Here is a 21,024-nt window from a genome sequence, read left to right as displayed (position 1 = left end):
TGGGTAATGTTAATAAATAACAATCAATAATAATATTAAGTATTTAACCACCCGCCCAGGTTTTAACCCAAAGCGGTAGGTTTTAATCCATTTCCGCCCAAACCGTGGACACAATCGAGAGAGTGGAATACGGAATATTCCACACTTACTTGGTACTTGGTGCAACGGGCTGGTATCCGCAACTCGACGACAAAGCGCCTATTTTGCCTATTCCACACTTATTACAAACGATTCGGTTTTTACGAAAATCGATTCAAGTGCATACGTAGGTCGATTTTTTGTATCCAATTATTTCAATGAGATTTTCAAGCGAACCGAGGCAAGTCGAATCGTCTAGATCAGAAAGCAATAAGTATTTTGTAATAATACCATTAAATTTGAACAAAACTCGATTCACAACAAATATTTAGTTAAGTTTTTGCCCTCGATGTTTAGGCGGTAACGGGCCCATCTCTGCTTCCAACGCAAATACTTTATACGGTGCAATAGCGTATATTGTGTTTATGCAACATTTTATGTATTCATGCGACATTTAGTTATAATTTATATGTAGAACACAATCAGCCATCGCGCAGTGTACTCATTTCACACCTTTCAAATGTATCATTATTAGTTGCAAATCAAAACTAATAAACATTTTTAAACAGTAATCATACAATCATTTATATACCGTACATACTTAGTGTAGTACGTGTAGCAGATTCGTTTATCAAACAAAAAAAGTTGTGGCTCTGTAGAAAAGGGGTACAAGTCAAAACAGCGTACTTTACAAGGAGACGCGAAAGGTTAAAGTTTAATATGACATTAAGCGTTAAGCTTTTATCGCGTTTCCGTGTAAAGTTGGCTTTTTTTACTTGTACCCCTTTTCACTACAGCCACAGAAATATTGCCATAATTCAATACTTAATAATCAAGATTCGTTGATTGAGTATACAAATGTATTGATATAGTCCATAAAGACATTGATTTAGGACGTGTAGACGCGTCTTATGTGATGCTTTATGGTAGAATCTGTCTCTGCATTCAATTAGCTTCAGGCACTGCTTGTAGCACAATGAACTGCCTCTTTGTGAGCCTTCAGTGTACCTTGCTGCGCAAAACTTTTCTCGCATATCTGAAAAAGAAATACAACTCATGACAATAACTATGTTAATAAACATGTTAAATAATTAATTTATTAACATGTAAATAAAGAATATCTTTACCATAGAAAATGAAATTTTAATAGCAGTATAACTCTTCGTGAAAGAGTTCGTCCAGGGAAATACTGTCACCTTACCTATTTCTGCCACCAAACAGTAACGTCAGCATTATTGTGTTCCGGTTTTGAAGGGTGCTGGTGCTGGTGAAGTTACAGGCACATGGGACTTGTCAACTTATGTCTCAGGGTGACGGGCGCACCCGGGTGAGTGGCAGTGCGCCTCAGATATTTGCGATTTAAAGCTCTGAGTGGCACTACAACTGTTATGGACAGGCGTGTAGCTTACCATCAGGCGCACGACTTTTCGTCCCTTCAAAAAAAATGTTCTTTCCGGATCTAAGGGCGCCTTCAAATTAGACGCTTGTCTGTAGCACGTCAGTAATTTTTAATGCGCTAATTGTGACTGCAAGCAGCGCGTGCGTGCAACAACTGTGCCGTTGCAGCGTTGTAACTACGCTTTCTAAATATTGTATGAAAATTAGTAGTGGCTCCACTGCACCGTTTCTACAATCTGTGACTCTAGTAAAAAGAGAAAAAACAACTTTACAAGGAGACGCGAAAAACAGATATGATAGGTGTTTTTTTTGTGTGTTGGCTTTTTTGACTTGTACCCCTTTTCATTAGAACCACAGAATATAAGCGTGTAACTTGAAGGCGCCCTAAATTGCGTATATTTGTTTTTTCAAACAAACCAACGTGTCGGGCGCTTTACAAGTAAAAGACATATCATTTTGTTAACTGTGTGAATACATATTTAAGTATTTCGCAACATATTACTGCATTTATACAATAACGCAGTATTGCAAAATGCCGTGGATCTATGACTTAAGACGACTGCTAATCTCCATATTACAGATGGTAGCTTTGTAAAGGCGAAAATTCCTAGAAAGTACCTAGTTCATATTATGTAAATGGCCGAGGATATGAATTAATTCCTCTTTAATATAAAATAGAAGTCAGTTTTTTCCTTCTGAACTTTGACAAATATGCGTGTCAATAGATGGCGTTGTGTGTTACAAACGAATTTATAAATTAACGCTTCCTAATATGGGTAGATGGCGCTACTCCTAAATAAAATTAAAAAAAGCCGGTACCATCTATAAAAACCTGTGCAGTAAGCGTCATCTAGTTAGTTTGTTTGTTATTGCTAGAAATTAGAGTAGTTTTGATAAATTGCAGCTTGTCAGTGTGAAACAAATTAGTTTCAAAAATAGCTAAGTGGTACTCGTCGCGACATCTGGTGTACCAAAAGGTACTAAATACCCGACTACGCTGTCTTGTATCGCGATTAACAGTCTTCTTGAGTTGTTGGTCTATTGACTTGCGTGCACGTGCACACGTACTTTATTCAAAAAGTTTCACATGCTGTGCTCGTCGCTGTATGCTTGGTTCAGAATCTATATCACAAAATACAGTGCATCGCTGTTTTTGTCTAATTAGTATAAAGGCAACGATACACTCGTGTATAAGCATTTGAATAAATGCTTATAAAAATGAAAAAATATTTGAAGAAACATACAAAGAAAAATTTCTTCAGAACACTAAAAACATATTTTATTCATAACTAACACAGAAAACGCTTTATTTGAATGTTTTCTGTTGAAAAGTAACCATAAACAATGTTAACTCTTTTATACACAATCAATGAATTATATATACATTAACGTTAACATTTGCATAACACATAATGTTTATGTATGAGTACACATTTTGTTGCCCTTGAATGTATATTACATTCTGCCAAGTTGGATACATGTTTACATTGCGTATAATAATATAACCAGAAATAGAGACGAAATAAGGGCCATATATCCCTGGCAACTAGTGGAAACTCATCAGGCATATGGACCTTATATCACTTTTAAATACCAACTCTCGTTTGCGCTGAAATCACAAATTAGAAAGCTGAAATAGTACAGAGCCAACAACCGATCCGTATGTACGTCTCTGTATATTCCAAAAATATTCTGTATTTATTGTAATAAATATAATATCTCTAACAATGGGTGGCTGTTCCATTCGGTGGTGTGGGAAAAACAGCAAAACATTTAATTACAAAACAAACGGAATCACATTTCATTGGTAATTAAAGATGTATTTTTTCCATTATCGTCCATTATAGCAAAGCTCAAGTTAAACTGGTCGATTTCAAGTGAAACAATTGACGACACTGGTCAATCGGAGCGCAGTTGTCACCGTAAAGATTTAGCAGAATAGTTTTCAAAACAAATGAAATGACATTTCGTCTCTATTTCTGGTTATGTACTCGATGCATGTTTATGACGATCCTGGCATAGTATAATACTTTTCTACAAAAAACTCCGTCTTGCTGACTGTTATCCACACGATACGCGTGTCGCTTTGTTTAACTTGAATACTATAGTATGCAACTCACATCACAATTATATGGTTTTTCTCCAGTATGAGTCCTTTTATGCCTTTCCAGATCGTTCTTGATAGCAAACTTTTTCCCGCAAACGTCCAGAGGGCATATAAAAGACTTGTTGTGTTGTCGTTGGTGCATGTACAATTTCTTGCGCGTTTGTAATGTTTTTTTACACACCTGTCAAATGGAGAAATATTTACTACTCACTCTATATCCTTTAATTATAATTTTATGAATTATTCTTTAAGTACATAGGACAAGCAAACAAACAAAAACTTAAATCCTAATACCTTGGACAGATGCATGTTTTTCTTTATAGACTAATCTAAGATGAATGATCATAAATGGTCGGAAAAAGATCTATTATATGATCGACACATTCTGCACAATGGTCCATTCTGTGAAACATTGTTTTTTGTAAGAGGTACACTAAACAACTGCGGAGTACGCATAGAACGAGTAGGTACCCTAAAACACAGGTGTTCGATCAGCTGAGAATCCATGGCAGAATTAACAATTTTGTGCAAAGTACATAAGTCTGACACTTGCCTACGATCCTCAAGACTGATCATGCCAAATTTGCACAAGCGATCACTGTAATTCGGCAGCTTACGTCGCAGTTCAAACTTTGCACTAAGACATCTCTAGAATCGTCGTTTTGTATAAAAAGAAGTATTAAAATAATCCAGTGTGAACATTTTCCTTTTAAAATACGACATTTCTGCTAGTGGTACGAATTTATGAACATGTATTATACTGTATTTTTAATTTATAATATATTTTAGAACGCGACCACGATTCTCATGCAATATAAAATGTTAATAAATGTAAATTTAATTTTTTTTCTAAGTTCTACTAGCAAATGTCGCCGTTCCGCCAATGTGACCGTCAATATGCGGTATCTAAAGCTCGGGGGCGGAGAGTCACCATTCTCGTTACTTTTTTATTCTCTGTTTTGGTAAATCTACTGCATTTTTTACACGACACAATTAAAATTATTTTAAAATCCGACCTTGACTTCCCAGGTCAGTAGTTTTGTCCTACGATGCACTAAACCATTTTCCGCAAATCCGGGATATGAAACAGTAATTAATAAATAGTTGGTGGTTTTAACAACTCTATGTCGCTTCATGTAGCTATATCTATACATGTATCTATATATTTCTTTCAAAAGAAAATGCAAGCTTTGGCTACTTTCGAGGTAAAAATTGGCAAGTAATTAGATGTAGCTTACATTCTTATATTTTTATTTTTAGGTACTATTTATCCCTGCCTAAACTTCAAATTGGAGTATTGAAATGGAATGTTTTATTTAGCTCTGGTACTACTGTGACAATAGGATTATAACTTTAAGCGATATATGTGTATATTTATAGTTAAGAGATAACTTTTTTGGAGTTACTCGAGACGAGCCATACAACTACTGACATTGGAATATAGCGAGTTTCTTCACAAAGGTAGGGTCTGAAAAACAGCTTAAGCTGAGACTCATTCCTTTTTATCTACACAATATTATGTAACTATAGATGATGTTATTTAAGACTAAATTGTTATGAAAATGTAGATAAATAAAGCTCTTTATTATTAAATAACGCGCACACTCAACATAGCCCCGCACTAGGTAAACCCTGTGTCGCGGGTGCCATGGACACACATATAGACAACCACAAATTACACCCAAACTCACGAGAGAAATAATTGTAGGCCATACAAACATTTCTCCCGGCCCGGGAATCGAACCTGGGACCTCTGCGTGGCAGTCCGGCATGGTAACCGTTCGGCCACTGAGGCAGTTAATTATTATTATTTACTTTAGTCTGAAAGGGTTGTAACCCTAACTAGCCGTGAACAGGTTCACGGCAATGAAACGGAAAACTTCCGGTCCACAAAGTTTATTAAATAAGTAAAGTTTAAAGAAAGGGCTGTAACAAAAAAAAGGTAAATGTAAAAAAACAGGTAGAACAGTATAAAACACTCCCTACACTTTATTATTAAGGCACTTACCCCTAAATGGGAAGAGTAATATATATGAATTACAGATATAGGTACACGAAGGCTGTAGACTTATAAATTATTACACATGATTTAGCTTATTTAATGATTATAAACGTAGTAAAGAACCAAAATTAGCGATTATTTGCGATGGAATTTGAAACAGCTCCGACTGTTGTGGCGGTCGAGCTGGGAGTGACCGTGGTACGAAAACAAAATGAGAAAGTGAAGGAAGATGGAACAATTCAAATTTAAAATTTAAATACATGTAAAATAAAAAAAAAATATAGGACACCAGCGGAGAGAGGCGATACAAAGAGGTGAGATGACGGTGTAAGGAGGTCACACCGTCACAAGTATTTTCAGCTTGTTAACTGGTTCGAATCACATTTACGGACCTAATTCAAGTAAATGCAGTATCTACGAGTATGTGGTGGGTGTGTAATAAGATCCTACTTCGTCCTTATTATTATTATATTTGGAATATCTTTTTCTGACCATTGACGATCATACACAACCTTTAAGGCGCCTTCAAATTAGACGCTAATAGAAGCGCTGCTAGAAATACTGTTTTATTATATTGTACATATGTTAGTTTATAAGGTATGTATGTATTTATGGGTCTTTGTAACCTGAACACAAATAAATAAAGTAATAAAATAAAAAAGAAAATCAAAAGATAATGTCAAGTATGAAGCTTTATTCGCATCATGTGTCTTTTATTAGATCGAGTATCACTTATTAACAGTACAATTTAACAGTAATTGTTTCGGACGGATATCCGGACGGAGAACGAGACTAGACCCCCAGACAATATCTATTGTATGGTACTGCAGCGCTTTTAAAAGCGCCAAAAGGAGCTTTAAACTACTAACGTCAGACAGAGATCTGTATAATTATGGTAGCCATTGACCTACCAACAAATGGACGTCGGGTCTAATACAAAAACCACAAAAAAGATGTCCCAAGTCAACCTATTCGAAATTTAAATTGTAATGTCATCGCAGTATCGCGCTGTCAGTAGAACAAATGAAGACTAAAGCGGAGTGTCGCGCTCTGTATACGATTTTAGCGCCTTAAAAGTGCGGACACTTTTTAGCGCGGACCCGACGTCCATATAATTGTAAGTCAATGATGGTAGCCTTATAAATTCATTTACCATCTTAGTAGTAGGTATTGGCAAATGGAAAATCTCTTACATTGCGTTTACTGTGTATTTTATCGATTTACCTTATTTGACTATCTACTGTTTTCGAGTAGCAAATTTTGCGGGATTGCTACACTTTGGAAATGAAACTATTAATTCGGATCCAGATCGCATATATTGCATATTTTTTATAGACAGACGGCCGTAACCACAGGAAAGTAAATTTACGCGATTCAAACGTAGGCCACACCGCGAACGAAGCTAAGCTAACGCTAAAGCTACGAAAATACGCGCGCGAGAAACTCTTACAACTCTATGAATACGGGCGGGAGTGAAGGGGCAGATGTGCGACATATTTTAAACAGCTTAGCGGAATCGTTGGGCAAGTAGCAGAAAAGCTCCTTACCTATTTCTGTCGCCAAGCAGTAATGTCAGCATTGCTGTGTTCCGGTTTTGAAAGGTAAGGGTGCTGGTGAAATTACAGGCACATGAGACTTGTCAACTTATGTCTCAGGGTGACGGTAGCAGTGGTAGTACCCCTCAGCGTCCTGATTTTTATTCAAATAGGAATCGATTAGATCGGGTAGTCTCGAAATGAGATGGGTTTCTGACCGAGAAAATGAACCTGATTTAGGAATCAGGTTCATCTTCTCGAAAAGATATAGTAGGCTATTATCTTTGTAATTTGTTAGTTTAATCAACTATTGTTCAGATTTGAAATGTCAAGAGTTTCCGATCGGCCAGTTGTGAATCGCAATTATGCGCCTCGATTCGGAAAAGACGCAGTTTCCAATCGGGAGAGGCAATTAAAATCAAGCTGCTGACCTTTGCAATTTAAAGTCTGAGTGGCACTGTAACTCTTATATACAGGCGTGTAGCTTAACTTCAGGCGCACTACTTGTTCGTCCCGTCAATTGATGTTATAAAAAAAAGTTTAGTTAGCTTACTTCGCGGTGTGAACCGAAGTATGAATAGACGCCCCGGCTACGTGAGTAAGCTACGTTAGCTTATAGTCTGTCTTTTTTGAAGACGGAGTAAAATGACATTTGTAGGGTTGCATAAAATTTTAAATAGTTATGTAGGTTTATCGATAGATTGTAAAAGAAGATAAAATTTTGCCAAGAGTGACTGAATTGTGAATGTTACGACGTTCTAATGATTACTAATTGCGTTTATGCCTTCTTTTTTGCTCAGCAATTGGATGATTAATGGGTCAAGGATAATTGAAATGAAACAAGTTCGCCTATTTATTCCATGAGCGTGACCAATATTCAGTGGATAGTTGATAGAATATTTATCTACTGCTCACAAGCGGCAACACTTTTGCGCAATAAACTGTAATTTTACTCCGTCTTCGTCGACTTTAACTTCGTTCGCGGTGTGGCTACGCTTTAGATCCGACAAAACATCTTGAATATCCCTTTATCAGTAATAATCACCATAATTTTAACATTTGTACTTACCTCACAAATGAAAATTTCTTCACCTTGTTCATTACTGATCCTCTTTTTAGGTACTGCTGTTTCCGTTTCTTTTCTAACCGTATCCGGTTTCAGTGATGAACTCTGAAATTGTATTTATAGCATTTGTATATCACAGGGTTATTTGTAAAACACTAACAACCTCGCAAGACTATATTACTAACATCTTAAACAATAATTTTTGTTCCTATACTTTCAATAATTCTCTAATTTCACTTTCGTGCAAAATAATAACACACATACTCAACATAACCCCGCACTAGGAAAACAATGTGTCGCGGGTGCCATGGACACACACAAAGACAATCACAAATTACACCGAAACTCACGAGATAATTAATTAATGTAGGCCATACAAATATTTCCCGTCCTGGGAATCGAACCTGGCATGGTAACCTTCGGCCACAGAAGCAGTTACAAAAATATCAATTTCACAAGAGAAAGTAGGGGTCGGTCGAGAAGGACGCTTGCACGTTTTAACTTACTGCCAAATACAGTAAAAAAATGTCAAATGACTTTTGTCAATACAACAAAAACTTAAAAGTATATTTATAGTAAATCTATTGTTTTGTAAAGTCATGGAACAAAAGTTGTTTATAATGTTTATAATAATAGTCCTGTGAGGTAGCCCTGATAGCTGCCACAGTTCCAGACACTGTAGGAAAGCTCTGTCACTTGACAGGAATGGCATCAGAAGCTGTCTAGAGCCTTAACAGAGCATTTTGGCTTAAACAAGCACATGTCAAACATTGGTCAGAGAGATAACAGAGAATTTAGATTCTGCCACGATGCGGATGAAACTCCTGTTCATCTCCTCGCCCAGTGCTGTCCCAGAGGACATAAAAACTGTCGGAGCCAGGAAAGTCCTTCAGTTCTTTAATGCTGTTGGCCTTGGCTCCGAACTGTAATTAGTGGTCAAAGTCAAATAATAATTTATTCCATGGTAAATTTTTTACACTTGAAAACGTTTTTTAAGCTACTGCACGTTCACTACGCTGACCTCCCTGAGAAAAACGGGCAAGAAACTTTAGGGATTGCTCTTTTCAAATAAGCTTTAATGCTATAGAATACATTTTGAATCACATTTGTGTGGAATCTAGACTCACGTTGTCTTTCCATACATCTTTATCTAATACATAGTCTACATTTCTGTAATACGACTTTTCAATTAAAATACTCTTAATGTAAGTTTTAAACTTAGGAAATGGTAATCTTAATATATGCTCCGGAATCTTATTTTAAAAACGTATACAGTTCCCCATAAAATAATCATTTACCTTAGTTAAACGAAATCGTGGTACCATGAGTTTGGACTTAGTTCTAAGGTTAATATTATGGATATCTTCTTTCTTAACGAAATTATGTATATTTTTACGGGCATACAAAATATTTGAGTAAATGTACTATGATGCCACAATCATGATGCCAATCTCGTTAAACTTGGTCGCAGTGGTCGCAGTGACGAGGGCCCGCTTAGACCCCGACTGAAGCCACCTTAATAATAATAATAATAGTCCTGAAAGGTTGTTAGTATTTTACAACTACCCCTGTACCCAACTAAAAATCTCTTTCTCGACTAACATAAAACATCATTATATATTAAGTACCCACCACTTGACTAGGCGAAGGTTCAAATAGATCTTTTCTCACTTTTAGTCCTAAATGTTGACTTGGCTGGGTTGGTTTACACTGAAATGAAAAATTTTAATAGGTTAATATACAATGAACTTATACACAATCACCAATATAATTTTATAACACACATTAGGATAGCTCCATTTATAAACAGGCTATGTTCAGTTGACCCAATAGGGCAGCAGCGTAAGCATGAGACGCCCGAGACAACACCGAAAAGATCCAGTGTAAACGAGAGGCGATGCATTTTCACCCGGTTGAACCTGAGCCTAAAAGCGGCTTCCGACTGGGGAGACGCGAACAGGGTCAGGTATAATGCGGCTAAAATACAGGCGTGTCTTTTCTCCTCAAGCCGGAGTCCCCTACACCTTACTCCGACTTTCCGAAATGTATCCGTGCCGATAAGTGACCACCTTGAGCTACTTGGTTCCTTAGCTACTTATCATCCAACCTCAACTTTGGGCGATACATCGAGTGCTTGGCATAAACTGCTGCCAAAAAACTAGGCATACTTTACAAGGGAACAACTTTCAAAAATCTGTATAAAGCACAGGTTCGATTATGTATGGAGTACTGGTGCCACCTTTGAGACGTCGCTGCCCATTACCAGTTAGCTTATAATAATATAATATTCTTTATTGTACAAAGAAAAGACACATGAAACACACGTTACAATGGACATATACAAAGGTGAGCTTATCTCTATAAGAGATCTCTTCCAGCCAACCCTAGCCGTGGTGCAAAAATGAAGTCTGCGGGACTAATTAATGTACAACAAAATTTAAATTTAAATGTGAATAAAATATAAATGATAATAATATACATACATATGCACATACACGAACTTTATATACATAAATACATACATAAGCAGAATATATATTATAATAACAGATCATTTGTTTACAAATATGTTACCTATAAACTATCTAACGCGTTCGACAGGAAGTGCTCTTTTAATTTGTGTTTGAAAGATGCCACCGATGGACTATCACGAATGTTAGCAGGTAGTTTATTCCACATACGAGCTGCACTTACGGTAAAAGAATTGTGAAAGAATTTGGAGTTGGATTGGGGATATAAAAGTGTTCTAGTGTCACAGGTACGTTTTGGGCGGGAATTGGGGGATAAGGGGGAAAAACGGGAACACAGATAATGAGGAAGCTGGGGGTAATTTATAATTTTATAAAGAAGACAAAGAACGTGCATATCTCGGCGAAGTCGGATTGGGAGCCATTTCAATTTAGTCCGAAATTCAGAGATATGGTCATATTTACGTAAACCGAATATGAAACGGATTGCCAGATTTTGTAGGCGCTCTAGTTTGTTAAGCAGCTCCTCAGTAACATCCAAATAACAAACATCGGCATAGTCGAGAAGAGGGAGTAGTAGGGACTGAGCAAGCATAACCTTGGTGTTGAACGGTAAGAAGAATTGAAGCCGCTTGAGAGAATGATAGGAAAAGTGCATGCGTCGACTAACCTCATTTACCTGTGGTCTCCAGGACAGTGTACGGTCGATTATCAGACCCAGGTTCTTTGTATTTTCAGCATATGTAAGACTCACTCCATCATACGAGACCTTGGGGAGATTATTAATGTCCAACCTGCAGTAAAGTCTGTTGCTACCTACAATTATTGCCTGTGATTTCCTAGGGTTTACAAGCAAACCAAACGCATCAGCCCAAGACTTCACCACAAGAAGATCCTTATTAATAGATTCAATGGCAGATTGGGTATTGGCTCCATCAAAATGTCTATAAATTTGCAGGTCATCTGCGTATAAGTGGAATGGAGGAGAAATTAATTTAGTGAGCTCGTTTATGAACAGCGAGAAGAGAAGAGGTGAAAGTACACCACCCTGTGGCACCCCTGAAGTCAAAGGAGACCAATCAGAATAAATGTCATCATTCCTGATCCTTTGATAGCGATTGCGGAGGTAATCCGAAAACCAAGCAATTGCAGCAGGGGAGATGTTAAGAGAGCAGAGAATGGCAAGGAGGATGTCATAGTCGACAGAGTTGAAAGCACAGCTGAAGTCCAGCAAAACAATAATGGTAAACAACCTGTTGTCCATGGCGTGGCGAATATCATCGGTGACGTTAAGCAAAGCAGTTACAGTACTGTGACCAGGACGAAAACCAGATTGATACGGACTTATAAGTTCATGACGAGAGACATATGAGTGAAGTTGTTTATGAACTGTGCTTTCAAGGACCTTGGACAGGAATGGTAGGATGGAGATAGGACGAAATTGGGAGAAAGCCGTGGGAGTAGCGGATTTAGGGATGGGAATGACATGAGCTAATTTCCAATCGCTAGGAAAGACGCTAGTTGCAAGAGAAGTATTCAAAATGTGTGTGATAATTGAAGCAACGTCATCCAGGATAGGTATCAGCATGTCGCGGCAAATACCATCTTCACCCACAGCCTTGGAAGTTATGGATAGGATACTCTTCTTAACTTCCCCCTCAGTGATTTCGCGAAAAGAAAAAGGTACACAATCAGGATGAGTAGCAGTGCCCAGTGAGGTGAGCGTGTCCGCTTTGATAGAGTCAGCAACAGTAAATGGTGAGTTGGTGAAGTATTTGTTGAGTGAGTTAAGGTCAGGCAAGTCAACAGTACAGTCACGATCTTTACCCACACCAAGTGACCTCAGGAACCTCCAAGTTTGACCCATAGACAAGCCTTCCATCGACGAGTGGAAGTAACGCCGCTTTGCGTCACGACACAGTCTATTGCAGAGATTGCGCAGCCTTTTATAAGAAAACAAATTGTCTTCACTTGGAAACCTCTTGAGAATCGACTTGGCCTTGTCCCTACGTTTCATGGTTTTCTTTATTGCTGGTGTAAGCCAAGGCGCAGGCAGATGCTTAACACGTACTGGTCTGAGTGGGGCATGAGAATCATACAACTTTATTAAGTGTTTGTTAAAAATTTTGATCTTCTCATTTACTGTGCTAGCTTCAATCAAAGCAGACCAATCAATATTAGAAAATTCCTCTCTCAAGCGATCCACAGAAATGTTACCAAAGCTACGCTGAAAAATGACTTTAATTTTGGGTTTGGGAGTGCGTACTCGATAAGACAAATATATGAGGTCATGGTATGAGAACGGGGCAGTGGTTTGTCCATGCAGGAGAACCGATTGAGGTTTAGAGACTATCTGAACATCTAAAAGTGAAGGTTGACAGTTAGGAGAATGATGGGTGGCAGTAAGTGGGAGCAATACAAAGTTCACAGCAGATACCATGGAGTTAAGACGTGAAGACCGAAAGTTATTCTTTAATAAACAAGTATTAAGATCACCCATCAATATTACATGTTCGTAAGAGGCACTCAAGGATTCAAGGGTAGTCTCAAATAAGTCAAAATAATTTACATTAACACTAGGGCTATAAGTAACACCAACTAAGATATTGGTGTGATGTAAGTTGAGATCTAGAAATAGATACTCTAAAGATCCAGTATAAGTGCTAGGAGACTGGCTGACGACGGAGCACGGTATGTGGCTCTTGATGTAAATACATACACCTCCACCACCAGTTCCAACTCTATCGTTTCGATATAATTTATACCCATTAAGTGTAAAAAGGGGGGATGGTAGAGAGGGTTTGAGCCAAGATTCTGAGATTAAGATTCCATCAACTATGCCGTTGTTGAATGACATATTTAATTCAGTAATGTGTGCAGGAACACTCTGCGCGTTAATGTGCACCAGGTTAAGGAAATTGGATTTTCCATAAAAAATTGACTGCAGCTTAACATCTAGTGAAGGGCCATCAGAGTCAGAAGAAATAGAAATATCACTACAAGCACTTTCAAACTCATCAGATGAGCTATCAGTAAAATAATTAGAGTTTACAGACATAAATATAAATGAATAAATATGTAATTTATAAATAATAAAACAATATGAGTATAGACTAAAATACTTCCTACAAATAAAATAAATAAGCAAAACTAAAGACAAAAAAACAAAAACGAAACCACCAGCGAGTGTTGGCAACACAATAATAGTAAAAGCAATATAAAAATGTACAAAACAATGATATTACATTGAATACAAAATCAACAAAGCCATGAAGTGACAATTAAGGAATAAATATCCTTAATATTTCGACTGAATGACTTGAGTCCATAGTTACAAAAAAAAAAAAAAAAAATTTGCATGTTGAAATTTTAAGTACAGGACAGTCTACAAAAAAAAAAAAAAATTATGATTGGTATAGGTACATAAAAAACTTCATTCACATTGATATTTAGACTGAAAGACTCAAATCCAAAGTTACGAAAACAAAAAGAAGAAACAAAAAAAAGGCTTAAATAAATACCTAACGTTAAAAAAATTTTTGAACGAAAAGTCATATTGACAGCTAACATTAAACGAGCAAATGAAAAATACAATTTTAATTTTGACTTAATAATGAAATACCTTAAAATTTTGTAATGGAAAATTGTTTAAAGTGGAGGTACCTCACAATAATCACGATGGTCGATAAATTAGCTGCCTGCCGTGGATGGAAAACTGGCCTGGAGCTTTTGCAATTCACCAAACTCAGTAATTTTTCTTCTGGTCTTGTCCGGCAATATCACAACTATGGTACCATCAGATGACCAACAGTTTTTAATGCCGAAATGCTTACGGGCTATAGCAAATATGTTCTGCCTAGACTTTGTCAGGAACTCCGACATGGAAATTCTCGTGCCCTTTAACGCCGTCTTGGCCTTCCATACGACGGATCTACTTTTATACGTCGCAAAACGGACTAGCACAGGGCGAGTACGCTCTTTTTTAGCAGTCCCTAGTCGGTGACAGGTCTCTATGCAGTCCGTTTCAATTTGCTTCAGCTTCATTCTACCGCTCAGCACCTCAAGCACCCTAGCAGTAACATTCTCCTTGTTGTCCTCTTGCAAGCCATGAAACAACAAAACTTTACGCCTAGAATGGGTTTCCAGGCGATCCATTCCTGTGTGGAGACAATCCAGCTGCATTTTCAAAGTCTTGACTGCATTCACAATAAAAGTTTTGAACTGCTGGTAGTCTGCAGATAAAGCCTTAACTGTTTGTAACTGGGCAGCAGGAACTGATGAGATAGTGTGCTGTTGAAGGGCCTTTTCGAAGTCCTCCATGCGAGAGTGAAAGAAGGAAGTGAGGTCCTGAAGTGTATCATTGACTTCAACAGCATCCATGGCCGATAAACAAGTTTTCCAGGACCCAGATGATGTGATGCAAAGTGGTAGTTCTAAGGTTGTGATTGTGGTGATATGGAGAAAAGTGCAGTTGAAAATTTGTTATAGCCAACACTCACTGGCATATATACTAACACATTTATATACAATTAGAACTGTAAGTAGACTTAAACTATTTAAATAAATTAAAATATACAGAGCAATTTCTAAGAGGTCTTATTCTTTCGAAGTACCCGCGATTTTTTTCACTCACTGGACTCAGCTTACCTTGCAGCAGCTTACCTTGGACTCAGTTGATCGAAAAGAAAAGAGACTTATTTTATCTTGTGGAGTCGAAGCTACAAAATCTCGACTATCGCAGAAAAGTAGCCTGCTTGTCGGTTTTCCATCGGATACATTTCGGGGAGTGTGTGCAGGAACTTTTCAATTTAGTTCCACTTTCACCGTGCTTTGGTCCACTAGCTCTGGAACACTCCATCCTTATGTCGTTGATATACCACCTATTTGCACTCCTTGATGCATACGGCAAAGGAATGGAATTCTCTACTGTATCTATTGCGTGTGTTTCCCGAAAAGTACAATTTGGGGCTATTCAAGGCTAGAGTGAATACTAATACTATATATTTTAGGCAAACGCGTCCCCATCGTCGCTTAACATCAGGTGAGATTGTGGCCAAGCATGTGTCTATTATACATTTAAAAATCTGCAGAATGTTTTTTTAAAATCTTGATTAAAATCAAAATGTAATGTTGGGTATCAATGTCGGCGTTGCAACTCCTGTAGATTCTACTCCATCTGGAAGTGTCGCCTCGTAGTGAGAGGCCAGACCTCACACATGAGTACAGTTTGAGCCCTCTTTGTCAACAAGTTACTTTGCAACATTTAACTCCCCAACCTGCCATATGTTTCCTAATTGAAATTAGCTTTTTATAGCCATACAATGGCCACATTCCATCAAATGTAGCATATTTTCGAGTTTGTTACATAATTGACATAGCGACAGGATTCAAAATTACCAAGATTTTTATTTTCTTTGATAATGATCTGTTACATAACAGATTAATTATCCTTGCTGATTCATGGTTTTGTCTCTTTAATTTATATTATATAAAATATATTTTGAATTACTAAATATTTGTCATTATTCATTATTTTATTGTTTGAAAATTACAAACTAATCAACATCAAAATATTTTTTGAAACATGCAGTAACAAACATTATAAATAAAGAAGAAAAATCTTTGAGTAATTGATTTGGTTGTTGGCACATGCCACGTCATTCCTAGCGGTGACATATTCTGGTTCCAATTAATTTTAACCGGCTTCAAAAAAAGGAGGAGGTTCTCAATTCGGTTGTATTTTTTGTATGTAATTTACACAATTACTCCAGCATTTATGAAATGATTTTGACGATTCTTTTTTGGTAAGAGGGTACCTCAGTATTGATCCTGTTTAAATTTGAAGAAAATATTCCACCTCTAAGAGTGGCAAACTAGGGGATAAATCCGCTTTCGCACACTTTCCGGTAACCAATTTCAATAAAACTTGGCAAATAGATGTAATTCCATCAACTTTTGAGGTCAGTTTTTTTATTTTGGGGTCTTGAGGTCAGTATCGGGAAAATATGAGGTATCACATCCAGCCTCCGTGGATGACCAGCGGACTGACAGACCACAAAGGCAGACACACTAGACTGACAAAAATCCAAAATTAGACTGACTTTCTTTTGAACAAAAATGACAACTGACTTTCTTTTGACAGAGGATAACGAGGGCAGTCCTGAATAAACAGTATGTAGTGGTTATATCTTCTTTGGACTAAACGTCCGATGCAAGCATACAACTTATGCCGGCTTAATTTGTACAGGCAGACCGTATGGTCTCATAGCATTATGAGGACTGTTTTACTATGTTTGTATTATACCACCTTTTCAAATAAATATTATTAATTCATTCATTCTTTAGTATTAACATTTTACAATAATCACCAACTGTGCTAATTTAGTAATTGATAATAAAATTCAAACATAACAGAGGGCATAAAGATGGGAGGACGAGTTGAAGCTAATGCACACTTACATTAGAATTTAAAAAAAGCTAACTGCAGGCCCATGTCGGAGAAAAGTAGATCTTGATAGAGCGCACTATAAAGATCTGGAGGCCTGTGCAAAGAGGCACGCTGAGTTAAGAAATATAATGTAAAAATTTTAAATGCAACGTAAAATTGTAATGTAAAAAGTATGTGTAACTCAGCTTAAAAGGCTTAGTAAATAAAAATAAAATTTAATAACTCATCTTGTACTTACATTTTCATCATTCGTTACATCATTATTAGATTTCTTGTTTGTATTGATTTTTTGTTTATGATTTTGCTTATCAATATTTTTATGACTGATGAGAATGTTCTGGTCAATGTTTTGTGGGTCCTTTTCATTTCCTTTTTTACTTTGGTCATTCGTATTTTTATTGCTTGAATTTTCTACAATAATTTCAAGAAAATCTGTAGCGTTTAATGTTGTGTTCGGAGAGGTTTTTTCCGTAATATTCTCATAGTCGTCGAGAAGAAGATTTCTGAGGGCGGCATCGTTCGCTGTAGCTAACAATCTCAAACTCTTCGCTTGTTTCACTATTTCATAGCATTGGATACATATTTTCTGTGGCAAATTGTCCATAAGTGACACCTGAAGAGTTTCATAATCAAAAGCGACGGTTTAAAATGAATTTATAATGAGATACTTTTACCGTATTTTGAATAGAAACCAATTTACCTTGACACGTGTACAGGCGTAGATATCCTGTGGTAGGTCTTGCACTTCGAAAATATTAGCTGAACCAGGTTTATCTAAACATAATCTACATTTTTCAAAAAACAAAACTGTTCTTGGCCGTTCCATTATTTCGAAAAACTTACTTGAAGTCTTGAATTACAAAATGTATATGGTCAACCATTGATAAATTTGTATAAAAACAAATATAAACGTAACAGATAACATACGCTCAAACCAAAACAACAGTAGAGCAAAACAAAGAGAATTTAAGCACTACGCGCACTACTGGAGCAAAATTCTATTTATGTTATTTATTATAGAGTTGTTGTTGTTGCCAAACTTATAACCACTCACAAGGAGCATAAAACCGGCAAAATGATAGTGACGGAGTGAAGATATTTGTGTTTTCCATCCGTTACTCTCATCTCTGGACTGTATTCGCACAGTCACAAACACAGACTACTTAGTGAACTACGGTCACAAACTAATAAGAGATACTACGCACAGTATAGTGTTCTGTGATTCGCACTTTCCATCAGGCGCGGTGCAGTCATTTTACCGAGTCACAATAAAAAAAAAAAACACAGCTGACATTGACAACTCAACTGACAGCTGAAATTGTAGCGTGTCCGTCAGAACCTCGGATTCTCAGAGGAATAGTCGTATTCTAGAACGCGTCAACGCTCAAGTCAGGATTTGAGCAGACTTGAGTATGATTTGAAGCACTGGAAATACGACCCTAATGGCAAGGACTTGAGTATGATTTTCAGCGCTCACTGCAATACTCATGTCCTGACTTGAGTATTGAGTAGAGTTCTGGAATACGACCCTAAGGTCGGGATGGCTGGACCAAACGAGATATATAGAAATCAAACTACTTATTTTCTACTGTTTTGTACCTTTATTGACGTATTTTCTACCTTTGCGCTAACGGAAATATTAAAGAAATAAAGTAGCCAGCCATTGAAGATGATTGATGACGTCAGGTTGGCTGGACCACTTTACGTTTTTCATGATTCTAGCAGTATGTTATTTACTTTTTTTAAATAACTATTTACTACCTAATTTCTAACTAAACATACTTTTTTGCTATTTTAGGAAGCTTCTATAAAAAGTTATTTAAAAAATAATAACAAAACACCTTTGCAAAATGTATCTTCTAAAAAGACAGTTTATCTTCTCCGTGTAATTGCTAACAATACCTTTGCAGGCGCTTAGAATATGCCAGCAATGGTTTCTGGATTATCTTTGCAAGCAATATTTTATAACAATTACTAAATTAATTACTAGTTGAATTCACTATTACAAATGTTAATTTCATTTGTAGGTAAGAAATGCGAACGAATTATAATCAGTTATCTAAAGCAATTACGCGGAGAAGAAAAATCTTTTTAAAAGATACGATTGGCAAAGGCGTTGCGTTTATTATTTTTATTTCATAATGTGACTTTTGTGATATGAATATAAATGAAAGTCGTTATAATGGAATTAATAACTATAGTTTCTCATAAAAAAAAATTTTTGACCATGACACGTTCGCTGCAGTTGTCTCATATCTCTTGTTGTTTTTTTAATGAATTAGTTTGTTTGTAATCGCGCGTGGTTGTAGGTATTATAATATGTATAATACATCAATATTTTTTCAATTCTGACTGGTAGTACCAGGGTTAGCGCGTTTAAACAAAAAAAAAGAAACAAACTTCAGCTTTAAAAATAAAAATTATGCTAATATGATGATATCAATAAAATTGTAACCGCAGCGCAATACTCAAAGGTAGCGCATCTCATGTTTTACAGCGCTTCGTTACTTGCGTCGTAGGTAGTTGAATGAAATACTTGAAATGATAGTTGTATTATAAAATATACATATAGTTTTCTCAACGTTATTTAAAAGCGCAAAACGGTTTCGTTACGTTATTTAAAAAGCCATAACGACCTATGTCTATTCTGACAACCTTCTTGGTAAAGTACTTTTGCAAAAAAATGGCGGGAAAAAATGGCGGGTTATTGAAGTTAGAAGCACAGTTTTTACAAAGATTGTTTTTATTTTAAGAATATTATGAAGAAAATACGAAGAACGAAATAGTGATGAAGAAAGTTAAAACTATATTCCTTATTTTAAACCAAATTACAAGAAACTTTATCGGGAATATTCCACTAATTACGAATTCAAAGTTTTTGTTCAAAGTGAAAATATAAATATTGACTCCCGCCGCTTTAGACTATTTAAAAAACCTAAGAAATTGAAGTTATTTAAGTGAAAGTGAAAATAATAATTATTTTAAAACCACAATGGAAAATATTTATTGGGGATCCCGATAATTAAACGAAGACATGGCTCAAAGAACTTGCGTCCAAGCAAAATTCTAAACAAAAATGGCGAGCATTTGAAGCTTAAAGGATGGAAAAAGTTTCCATGATCTAAGATTGGAAGTGAAAAAGACGATTTAAATTTTTTTACCAAGATCTGACAACATTATGGAAAAGTTTCTGGAAGAAAGATCAAGATATAAAAGGCAATTAGTATGGAAGCATACAAGAAGAAATACCTGTTGCCGCGTTCAAAATACAACATCTTTTATTAACAAGTGATTTAAATGAACGTGAAAACGTAAATATGACTCCCGCTACTTTTACAACACCTAAAGTTCTTTTTGCCATTCTACAAGTACATACATCAAAAATACAATAGACAATATTTATTGAGGATCCTGAAAACTAAATGAAAACCTGGCTTAAAAGACTTGTATCCAAGCTAAAAATTATAATTTAAGAAAAGTTATGTGTGTACTTTAAAATTGTCGTTAATTTTCTGGGCTAAGATCACAAATTAGAAAGATAAGATCTCAGTCAATGATCATGTTATACTTACATATACATACACTTATAGGTCTCAGTCGTTCTCCCTCTACGGTCGCAGTAAATATGACGACTGACAAAATTTTGTTCGAGGAACATTCTTGATTCTTTGGGGTAGAGTGGAATGGCAGTATAAACTTTAAAGAAAAAGCTTGAAATCATAGATATCCTTTTTAGTGCAACAGGAATTATATTTGACACAGTCATTTTCAGTAATGAATTGACATCGACGTTGGCGACATCAGATCCGCCATAGAACCTAAAATTTAATATAAATAGTTTACTCAAAAATTATTTTTGATTCGGTCGATGTAGAGTTACAATTTGTAACTTTAAATAGTGTGTATATTTAATTATATCTGG

The 21,024-nt window shown here is 36.3% G+C and overlaps 1 protein-coding gene across 1 annotated transcript; it reads right to left on the bottom strand.

Annotated features, from left to right (window-relative positions):
* Nucleotides 1-888: 888 nt before the first annotated feature.
* LOC113240117 (myoneurin-like) lies at nt 889-18,343 on the bottom strand. Its single transcript, XM_026477339.1, has 6 exons — nt 17,803-18,343; nt 17,341-17,715; nt 9,819-9,896; nt 8,190-8,291; nt 3,597-3,764; nt 889-1,114 (listed from the first exon to the last, which is right to left on the bottom strand). The coding sequence occupies exons 1-6, from the start codon at nt 17,926-17,928 to the stop codon at nt 1,034-1,036; spliced, it is 930 nt and encodes a 309-aa protein (XP_026333124.1). The 5' UTR covers nt 17,929-18,343; the 3' UTR covers nt 889-1,033.
* Nucleotides 18,344-21,024: the final 2,681 nt, after the last annotated feature.

Source organism: Hyposmocoma kahamanoa, unplaced genomic scaffold, assembly GCF_003589595.1.
Source record: "Hyposmocoma kahamanoa isolate Upper Pololo Valley unplaced genomic scaffold, ASM358959v1 120, whole genome shotgun sequence".
Lineage (NCBI taxonomy): Eukaryota > Metazoa > Arthropoda > Insecta > Lepidoptera > Cosmopterigidae > Hyposmocoma > Hyposmocoma kahamanoa.
This window is presented reverse-complemented; position numbering and strand designations above follow the sequence as displayed.